We start from the raw sequence: 11,413 nt of genomic DNA, 5'->3' as shown, positions 1-11,413 counted from the left end.
CAACTCTGACCAACCATCATCCTCTACTGTGTTCAATCTCCACCGCTTCAGCTTCAGCTCAACAACACAAACCCCTAACCAATTTTCCCGCCAAATCACAACGCCCAACTTTCTCAACCGTTAATTTCCACCCCAACCACCCTCCTCCTCCTTCATCTTCAGGTAACAACTTACTACTAACTGTTCTCCAGTTATTTTATGCAATGGTGCTTTTAAGATTTTACATTTTAGTTCACACTTTAGCTTAGGGTTTAGTGTCACTGATAGTCCGAGAAAATTAAATTCATGATTTATTTTAAAAGAAAATAAAAGATTAATACGTCTAAGAATTCCTCTAAGGAAATCTACGGAATGTTCATTGTTCAATTTATAATAATTTAGTTTGCTATGCTTTTGAATTCACACTGCAATTTGTTGATGTAATTTTGCATCTGCATCCTTGCGGAATTTACGTGAATGACTTTGTGTTATATTTATAATTTAAAGTATATTAATGGTATAAATGTAGGTCCAAATCTGGTGGTTGGAAGGAGAGGGCTAGTATCCATAGCCACTTTGCCATGTCTTGTTCCCCTGACTCAGATTATGGGTTGTCTCCAAGCATACGCTGCACAGTAAGAATCGTTGAATGATTTAAAAATCCTATTCAACACTATATGTTGCTTTATACATAAACCTAATTAGAATCTTTAAGCACAAGTTTCATTGTTTTGTTTGAATGTTGGATTGTCTTGCTTGCTTGATTTGTTGTCATTTCAATGCTTCTTCTGCCCCTTATTGAAGGCCTAGTACGAAGGAATATCTTCTAATTAAAGAAGAAGTAAGGAAGGTATTGTCGAAGGGAAAAGCTGCAGGCGTGCTTCGTTTGGTTTTCCATGATGCAGGAACCTTTGACATGGATGACAAGACAGGTATCTCTGGATCCAAGGGACATGTTAAACTTTCAAAAATGCTGTTTGCTTCTGGATAGTCCTGTTTTGGACTTTTAGTTTTCAGGCATAAGCTTGCTAGATTCAACTCTGTTGTATAGTGGATGTAAAATGTTCTATGAAGGATGGGTTATCAATGTTAAAATTTTCATAATCTTGCGAAGTTTTCTATATTAGTAGCCTCTCCGAAAATATAAACACTGCTATTTTGGAGGGAAGCCATGAAACTGAAGTAGTGATGGTGCTTTGTCAAATATATAGTGATCCATGTGCTTCATGAATTATCATGTGACTTTTCTGTAGTGAAGTGTTAAGTGTTAGAACTTAGAAGTTTGGCTGGAGGGTAAAATTAGGTGGAAGGCCTTGCTCTATAATTGGATTTGTATATATAATACAAGGGACCTTTTACTATGTTTCCTTGAGAACTGATGTGTCATTGCTAGTAACAATTGTATTTCTTTGATTCATTCCGGAATTTAGATAACTTACTTTTGTTTTCTTCTCAAATTCATAATATACAATTTTTTTAACTATTCATGTTATTGCAGGTGGTATGAATGGTTCTATAGTTTATGAACTTGAAAGACCTGAAAATTCTGGCCTAAAAAAATCAATAAAGGTGGGTCTATCTCACCAAGTTTCTATCTCTCTTTTCCCTGATCCTTTATTTTATTATTTGGAGAACTCCATATATGATTATATGTTTTATGCTCTTGTTTAATAATGAAGTCACAAGTTCTATAAAGCTGATACTGTGGTGACTATATTGTTAGGTTCTTCAGAAAGCAAAGATTCAAATAGATGCTATCCAACCAGGTCCTTGTTTTATACAGTAATCGCCACAAATATTAAGTGCTGAATTTGTCTAGGCCAACACATTCCAATTTACCTTTACCAGTATCCTGGGGGGACATGATTGCTGTTGCTGGCGCCGAAGCAATCGAATTATGTGGAGGTCCATCAATCCAAGTTTCTTTGGGCAGACTAGATTCACTGTAAGATGTTCATTTTGTAGTAGCATTTGCTTTTGATCTTAAGTATGATAGACAAGTAGTTATATATCTTAGGTTGGTGCCTTATATTCTCCTAAAAGAGTATTAAATTCTTCTAATTGTATTTTAAGGCTATTTGTTAAAGAATAAAAAATCATAACTTTTTTTTTTCTTTTTGGGCTCATGACAAACAAAATCTGATTTGTGTCTTCTGCCAATAACAATTTTATCATTCATTTTGATTGAAGGGGGCCTGACCCTGAAGGTAAACTTCCTGAGGAATCTCTCAGTGCTTCCAGTTTGAAGAAATGCTTCCAGAGAAAAGGCTTTTCGTGAGTATACCTTTATATGTGCACTTCTGTTCTGTAAGAGAAAGTTACTTTTCTTTTTGGCTGGTGTAAAATATTATTTTTATTTTAGTTTTCTGCAACTATTCATTGTAAAAATGTTCAATTGTCTATATATTTTACCATGTAGAGACATGTCTATGATTTACCATTATAGTCCTAATTCTACAAGAATTTAATTTTTATGCACCGTCTGAATAAACTCTTTTAGACTTATATTCAATTAGGTGTTGCCGCATAAACAAAAGTCGTTTCTCTTTTGAGATAGTAAATGCGGAATTTAACCACTTTTATACCTAGGTGATATGTAAACAAAATGTATCAAGGCAAGAAAACAGAATGTGGTAATTACCTAACCTAAAAGCTATTTGATTGTTTGCTTAGACAAAATCTATTCATTACCATCTAAAATTATCTGCATATTATTTTTTCTTTTAGATAGAATTCATTTTGCTTATGTGTTGTTAACTTGTTATCCTTTTGGGGTTCTCTTTCACAGAACACAAGAACTTGTAGCTTTGTCTGGAGCCCACACTCTTGGAAGTAAAGGTTTTGGAAGCCCAACTTCTTTTGACAATGCATATTATAAGATTCTTTTGGAGAAGCCTTGGGCAAATCCAGGTAAGCTCATAACTAAGTTAAAAGATTGTTCTCTGAGTCAATTCTTTGTTTAATGAAAATGATATGGAAATGAAGGAGTTGAAGGCATGTTATGCCTATAAGATTCAGTAACTACCTTATTTTGATGATTTGTGCCTGTTTTGCAACAGATCTTAATGTTAGAGAAAATTTTTCAGTTTCTTTGGCATCATTTTTTTTTTGGCAACAAACTATAAATGACATGAACATCTGTGATTGATTTGATTGTGTGCTCATTTTTTCGGATAGACCAAATATGTTCAATCTTTTTTTTGTTACCTTTTGGTTTTATGAACAACTTTTCTTGTCATTCTCAAATGCTGGTTTTGTTCTCTTCAGGTGGCATGTCAAGTATGATTGGCCTTCCTTCAGATCACGCACTTGTTGAGGATAACGAATGCTTAAGGTTCTTTATCTTTTCAAAACCTCTTATATTTCCCTTATTGTGAAAATGACCTATTGCATTATATGCTAAGCACCAAGATTTCTGTACAAAACCGTCGCAAATGCTTCAATATTAGGATTAAATTTTTATATGAATAGGAACAATTTAGGATTAGAAGCATAATTTTCAATTTTAATTTTGTTTCTGGATCCTAGAAATGACAGTTAATGCATATAGTCCAGCAATTGAAAACAGTACCTATGATAACAAGTGAATATGACATGGTTACTTGTAAATTTAGCTAGTTAGCTTCCTTAGATTTCTCTAGTACTGTAGTATTTAGGATATGACCAAGTAAACGTTTTCAAAATAGCTAAGCACTCCTCTCTAGTTTTTTAACCAGCGTCATCCTTAGGATTCGATGGGCAAAACATCCTGGCCTATGCTATCTGTTATGAGTGTATCCTCTTATGTTAATCGTAGTTATGAGAAATTACAAGAAAATCAAGTTACACCGTTGCTAACTACTATAGCTTATGTTCTAGTGGTAAATGATTGATCCAATGTCTTCTCCCTCTGAGCTAGCTTTTGGGGTTAAACCCAGTCTTAAGAAGACTTGTGTAACTAAATCTTGAATTCCGTCCTCCTCTATTCGAAAGATCCTAATCCTAAGAAAAAGGCATAACCCTTTTTTTGTTTAACTTGATTAGGTCTCATTTATGGTTCTAAAATACATTCTAGCTCAGAGAATTAGGCACTGGCAAGAACCCTTATTTATCTCTGGTGCAGCCTTGCAGCACATATGCATTCATGTTTGGGTTAATTCTGTTCGTACTTTTATGTGCATGCCTTAAGAAAACTTCATTTGCTGAACAGATGGATCAAGAAATACGCAGAAAATGAGAACATATTCTTTGAAGATTTCAAGAATGCATATGTCAAGCTGGTGAATTCTGGTGTGAGGTGGAATAGCCTATAAATTTTAGAAATTGAATGTAAGCCGTTATTTATTTATTTGTTTTTGGTGATTTTCTGTTGATGTTTATGCAAAGTCTTAGTGAATGTTTAGGGAGCTCATAATGTTTTGCCCACCAAGTATATATATATATATACACAAAACAAAAAGTAGTTAAACCTATTCAACTTTTGTCACTAGAGTAATGATGCATTATTTCGAAAATTAAATGGATGACAAAAGTTATTATTGGCCTTATTTGACCAATACCATTCTTAGGATTTGACGGCATTTAACACTGGTAATGAGTGCAACTTTTATGTTAGAAGAAGAATGTTAGGGCCATCAACTTTTGTGATATGTAGCCATTAAATAGCCATCAATAATGGTTTTAATGGTGTGAGATTGGTATAAGATTTAATCCAATGGCTCACTTTTTTTTGCTGGTTACATGCTGGCCAGAATTTAACAAAGTTGCTGGCTCTATAGACTTTTCCATGTTAGAATTTAAATGTTGAAAGAAATTATAAGAAAATAAAGTTATATTCATGCCAACATTTAAATTTTTAAATTCAAAATTTAAATAATTAGAAACTGATTAAGTAAACCTAATTAAAAACTATAAATACATTCCCATTCTTTCCCATATTAACTTACGCACTCCCAACAACAACATACAAAGACCCCTTTTCCTCACCGTCAGGCCTTCTCCGTCCCTGTCCTTACCCAAGATCTTAAAAAGCTCGCCGCCGACAAGGCCGTCGATTACGTCAAGTCCAGCATGGTCCTCGGCCTTGGCACCGGCTCCACCATTGCTTCGTCGTCGCCAAGCTCGGTCATCTCCTCTCCACCGAGTAAAAGGCTGCGGCGGCACTCTTCTCCGCGAGAAGATGGTGGAGGCTGCCCCGACAAGTTTGTTGTGGTGGTCAACGAAACGAAGCTCGTGTCAGGGCTTGGCGGTAGCGACCTTGCGATGCCGACGGAGGTGGTGCAGTTCTGCTGAAAGTACAATCTGGTTCAGCTTCAGAAGTTGTTCAAGGAAGAAGGAGTGGTGGAGCACAGACTGTTCTTGAACAATTGCATAAATATATAAAAAAAACATCTATTTAATATGAAAAAAACATCTTAATGCTTAACAGAAGAAATGTCCAGTTATATTTTGGCAAAAACAATCAGATACCTATAGGATTTTAAAAAAACATACAATTTTTAAAGAAATAGAGACATCTACATTCGCAACACAAAAGAAATCCAAAAATACATAAAACAAAACATTCATTTAGTATGAAAAAGAAATATTCTGATACTTAGCAGAAGAAATATCCAAGTATATCAACTTACTTTTATTAAGATGGGCTTTAAAGTCCAATCCATTAGAAAGTTGGCAGAAGTTGGCTGGACTCTAGTTGGTTCTCTAGCGGAACCGTTTTATCCTGCCAACTCTTATTGGGTTGGACCCCGAAACCCATTTCACTATACAAGCAAGAAGCAACATCCCAATTTACCCATATAGAACCAAATTAACCCTAGCTAAATTCCCCCTTTTTCACCGTTTCACTTCAACATCAACAGCATCCAAAACTATCCAACGGCAGCGCCTCCCAAACATGTTCGTCGTATGCCTTTCCCAAAGGCCGTCAACCGCCGCGTCCATCCACATGCAAGTAACCACCGGCGTCGGAAGCTCACCCTAAACCGCCGCAACGCCTCCATCCCGTCCACGTGCTACCAGCCGCGTTCGTCAGAAGTTCGGCCCAGACCGCCGCAGCGCCTTCATGCCGCCCATGTGCGAGCAACCAAGGGCGTCTGATTCTCACCCACAGTGCGCCGCTGACACTGCATGTCGTTGTCGCAGCGCCATTGAAGCGTCCCCTTCTTAGCCGGATAACTCAATGCTAGCTTCCGTGCTCTGTTCTGACGAACGCCACGTTGGACTCCTCCTGCTCGCACCGTGAAGCCTCGTCTGAAAGTACTAATTAGTTAGTATCTATTCATGGGTGTTACTTGATTGATTTTCTTTTGGCGTGTTCTATGTGGATGTTACTTCTGTTGAGCAAAAGCATGTTTTCTTTTTGTGAGGGAGAGAGAAAGAAAAGGAAGGCTAAGAAAAGGAAGGCTAAGAGTTATTATAGGAAAGTTTTATTTCTATCCGTTGAAATTATAGCATATAACCACTATATAAACGTTTGTAGAATTTCAATTCAATCATCATCAACAATAACAACTACATTCACATCTTCTTTTCATATTATTATTATTATTATTATTTTATTTCCTTTTCTCTTTAGTAATTATATAGCGAGTGCATTATTGTGAGTAGTGTTCAATTTCATATTACTTTGTAGCTATCTATTAGAAGTCAAAATTCCGCTGCAAACTCAACAATTGGTATCAAGAGCCAACGTTATATTATTCATTATTTGAGTGGTAACATTCAATTTTGAATATAATGGCTTCTACTAGTAATAATGTCAAAGTAGGCAAATATGAAATCGAGAAGTTCAATGGGAAAAATGATTTTTCCTATTGGAGGATGCAAATGAAAAATCTGCTTATATCACAAAAATTACACAAGGCACTGGCAGAAAAAGAAAAAGCTGGAGGAAATGAAAGATGAGGATTGGGAAGAATTATATCTTGAGGCGTGGGCTGCAATAATCTTATGCCTTGAGAGGGATGTTGCTTTTTTGGTAAATGAAGAAGCAACTGCAGCAGGCGTTTGGTTAAAGTTAGAGAGTAACTTCATGACGAAGACTCTAACTAACAGAATCTACTTAAAATCCAAATTGTATACATGCAAGATGGAGGAAGGCACCTCAATCCGAGAATATATCAATAAGTTTGACAGGATCATATCAAACTTAAAGGATATAGATGTGAAGGTTGATGATGAAGACCAAGCACTCATATTGTTACTTTTATTACCGAAGTCCTATGAAAATCTGGTGCAGACATTGATGCTAGTGGGTGACACTCTGACCATGGATGAGACGAGGGCATCACTTTTAGCGGATGATCTACGTAAGGTTGCTACAAGTGTAATGTCATCTTCAAATGGAAGAGAGTATAATGATCAAGCACAAGGATTGTTCGCGGCTAGAGGAAGGACTAATGAAAGAGGAAAAGGTAATAAGCGTGGAAAGTCTAGGCCAAAATCTAGACCTCACGCGGAGAGAACATGCTTAAATATGGTGAGGCTAAGGATGTGAGACATATTCCATACTTGCGAAAAAATCTGATCTTCATAGGTTTGTTGGAGAAAAATGGTTGCAAAATAGTTGCGAAAAATGGGGTACTGAAAGTTGTTCGTGGTTCTTTGGTAGTGATGAAAGGAGTTTGTCACAGTAATCTTTATTCTCTTTTGGGGACAACGGTTATAGGTGAGTTAGCAGTTGGAATCGGTGGAAGTAGAGATCAAACAGATTGCATGAGAATATGGCACATGCGGCTTGGACATATGTCAGAGAAAGGTCTATCATTGCTTTGTGGACAAGGTTTGCTGAGGAATATGAAGAAACCACAAATGGAATTTTGTGAGCATTGTGTGTATGGAAAGGCACATAGGGTGAAGTTTTCTACAAGCAAGCATAAAAGCAGAGGGTTGTTAGACTACGTGTATACTGATGTTTGGGGCCCGGCTAAAGTTACTTCCAAGGGTGGTTCCAGGTATTTTGTTACTTTTGTTGATGATTATTCCAGGTATGTTTGGATTTATTTCCTCAAACATAAGAATGAGGTATTCGATACTTTTAAGCGATGGAGAGCAATGGTTGAAAACCGAACAGGTAGGAAGCTGAAAACTCTACGATCTAATAATGGCACAGAGTACACGGATGGGGCTTTCAAGGAGTTCTGTGACCGAGAAGGCATTACAAGACACTGGACAGTTAGAGAAACACCACAACAGAATGGAGTCACCGAACGACTGAATCGTACGCTACTTGAGAAGGCAAGGTGTATGCGCTCTAATTCCGGGTTAGGTAGAGAATGGTGGGCAGAATCGGTTGCTACAGCTTGCTACATAGTGAATCGATCCCCACATTCTTCTCTAGATGGAGACACACCTTATAAGGTATGGTCAGGGGAACATGCAGATTAGGAGAAACTCAGAGTCTTTGAATGCACAGCCTATTATCATGTCAAAGATAATAAGCTTGATGATAGAGCTAAGAAGGCAATCTTTTTGGGGTATCCAAGAGGGGTTCAAGGCTATCGCCTTTGGAGTGTAAATGATTCTAAGTTTGTAATTAGCAGAGATGTTACCTTTGATAAACAATCTATGTAGCTTTGTCTAAAGATGTGGTGCCAGATGATGGTGATGTTGGAAAAACTTCAAATACTCAAGTGGTGGAGATAGAGTCTAAATACCAACAAATAGACTCTAATAATGTTCAGGTGGAGCATCCTAATGCTACTCGAGATGACGCAGAGGATGAACTTGATCATGAGAAAATTCAGAAAATTCATGCACATGCATTACAACAGCAGCAGCAGGATTCTTTGGCATCTACTAGGCCAAAGAAGAATTATAAATTTGTTCATAAGTTTAGGTCAGACAAGCCTTTGAGACATTATGGGCAGATAAACTTGGTAGATTATGCACTCTCAGTGGAGGATGATGAGCCGGTCACCTTCAAACATGCTATCAAAGACAAAGATAGAGAGAGTTGATTGGTCGCTATGGAGGAAGAGATGCAATCTCTTCATAAGAACAAAACATAGGATGTGGTCCCATTACCTGTGGAAAAGACTACAATTGGTTGTAAGTGGGTGTATAAAAGAAAAGAAGATCCTACTAAGTCAGATGGTACAAGATTCAAAGCTAGGTTAGTAGCAAAGGGATTTGCACAGAAAGAAGGTGTTGATTACAATGAGATATTTTCTCCTGTGGTGAAACACACTTCCATACGGGTGCTTTTAAGTCTTGTCGCTCATGGTGATCTTGAGTTGGAACAACTAGACGTGAAGACTGCATTCTTGCACGGTGACTTAGAGGAAGAAATCTACATGTATCAACCTGAGGGTTTCAAGGTTGAGGGTAAAGAAAGTCAGGTATGTCGCTTGAGGAAATCGCTATATGGATTGAAACAATCTCCTCGGCAATGGTATAAGCGATTTGACTCCTTTATGTTAAAACAAGGTTTTTCCAAAAGTAATTATGATTTTTGTGTATACATTCGTAAGCTTCCTGGAGGTGATTATATCTATCTTCTATTGTATGTGGATGACATGCTTATTGCCTCTAAGAGAAAGGTAGAGATAGATATGTTAAAGGTTCAACTTGGTAAAGAATTTGAAACAAAAGACTTGGGTGCTGCACGAAAAATATTAGGCATGAAAATTAAAAGGGAGAGATCAAGCCAAAAATTGTTCTTGAGCCAAAGAGGATACATTGAGCGCGTCATTGAAAGATTTGAAATGAAAAATGCTAAATCGGTGGTAACGCCGTTGGCTCCATATTTTAGGCTCTCTGGTAAACAATCTCCCACAACAGCAGATGATAAGGCTTACATGAAAAATGTACCTTATGCTAGTGCAGTCGGTAGCCTAATGTATGCTATGGTATGTACACGCCCATATATTTCACAGGCAGTAAGTGTTGTTAGCAGGTTCATGGCAAACCCGGGTAAGGCACATTGGGAAGTAGTCAAGTGGATATTAAGATACTTGAAGGGCACCATTGACACAGGTTTATGCTTTAGTGGAAAATCATGTCAAATCAGCGGCTTTGTTGATTCTGATTATGTTGGTGATCTAGATAGAAGACGTTCTACGACTGGTTATGTATATAAAATACAAGGTGCTCCAGTTAGTTGGCGATCGATATTACAAGCTACAGTGGCATTATCTACTACAGAAGTTGAGTACATGGCAGTAGCAGAAGGGGTGAAAGAAGCATTGTGGCTAAGAGGTCTTCTAGATGATTTGGGGTTGAAGCAAGATTACGTGGATCTGAATTGTGATAGTCAAAGTGCAATTCATTTGGCTAAAAATCAGGTTCATCATGCTCGTACCAAGCATATTGATGTTAGATATCACTTCGTGCGTGATGTTATGGAGAAAGGTGACATTTCTCTTGTAAAAGTACACACGGATGAAAATCCCGCTGACATGTTGACTAAAGTGGTGTCAGGAAGCAAGTTCTAACATTGTTTGAAATTGCTCAATATTGTTCCATGTTAGGCAATCATTGTCAAATGATGCAACCGAATACGAATACCATTCTTTGATCATCCAAAATTTGCGTAGATTTCAAATTGTGAACGAGGTGGAGAATTGTGAGGGAGAGAGAAAGAAAAGGAAGGCTAAGAGTTATTATAGAAAAGTTTTATTTCTATCCGTTGAAATTATGGCATATAACCACTATATAAACGTTTGTAGAATTTCAATTCAATCATCATCAACAATAACAACTACATTCACATCTTCTTTTCATATTATTATTATTATTTTATTTTATTTCCTTTTCTCTTTAGTAATTATATAGCGAGTGCATTATTGTAAGTAGTGTTCAATTTCATATTACTTTGTAGCTATTAGAAGTCAAAATTCCGCTGCAGACTCAACACTTTTCATACTGAATGGATGTTTCTTATATATTTTCAAAGCTTTCATGTGTTGAGAATTTGTTTGTCTGTATCTAAGTGGATGTTGCTTCCGATAAGTATTAGGATTTTTTTTTTGCTAATTGGATGTTTTTTGCATATGTTTTTCGAGTTTTTATGTGTTAAGCATTTGCGAGTCTGCACGCACCGCGGAGAACCGAGGAGGCAGTAACGGGTTGGATGATTTGATAGAGAAGGTAGGGGCAATTGATGAGTTGATGAATGAAATGATGCACTGCAACTGTGAACAATACTTGAACCACTCTCACGAACGGCACCACTAATGGCGGTAGGCATGGCGGACAACCGAGGAGACAATGATTGGATGGATGAAGTCGGCGCAGTTACTGTGCTAATGAGTGAAATTAAACACCACAACCGTGGAGAGAGAAAGAAGGTGAAGCAACGGGAGCTTGACGTCCTCTTCCGTGATTCCCGTCATTGATGGATCAACGTATCACACAAATCCCATTTTGGCATAACAAGCAATTAATATCAAATATTCAAATTATAAATTAATAAAAAATTAAAATAATTATAATTAATTGAGTTGTTCAATTC

The 11,413-nt window shown here is 37.1% G+C and overlaps 1 protein-coding gene across 1 annotated transcript; it reads left to right on the top strand.

Moving 5' to 3' along the window:
* LOC107611695 (putative L-ascorbate peroxidase 6) lies at window positions 6–4,528 on the top strand (the record flags this gene model as incomplete). Its single annotated transcript, XM_016313595.1, has 10 exons — window positions 6–162; window positions 509–614; window positions 784–911; window positions 1,478–1,548; window positions 1,703–1,745; window positions 1,828–1,924; window positions 2,170–2,253; window positions 2,768–2,889; window positions 3,247–3,313; window positions 4,169–4,528. Coding segments are annotated over 10 exons (978 nt in total), but the record flags the coding sequence as incomplete, so codon positions are not given.

This window comes from Arachis ipaensis, chromosome B08 (genome assembly GCF_000816755.2).
Source record: "Arachis ipaensis cultivar K30076 chromosome B08, Araip1.1, whole genome shotgun sequence".
NCBI lineage: Eukaryota > Viridiplantae > Streptophyta > Magnoliopsida > Fabales > Fabaceae > Arachis > Arachis ipaensis.
Note: the sequence above shows the minus strand (reverse complement) of the source record. Positions and strands in the feature narration are given on the sequence as shown.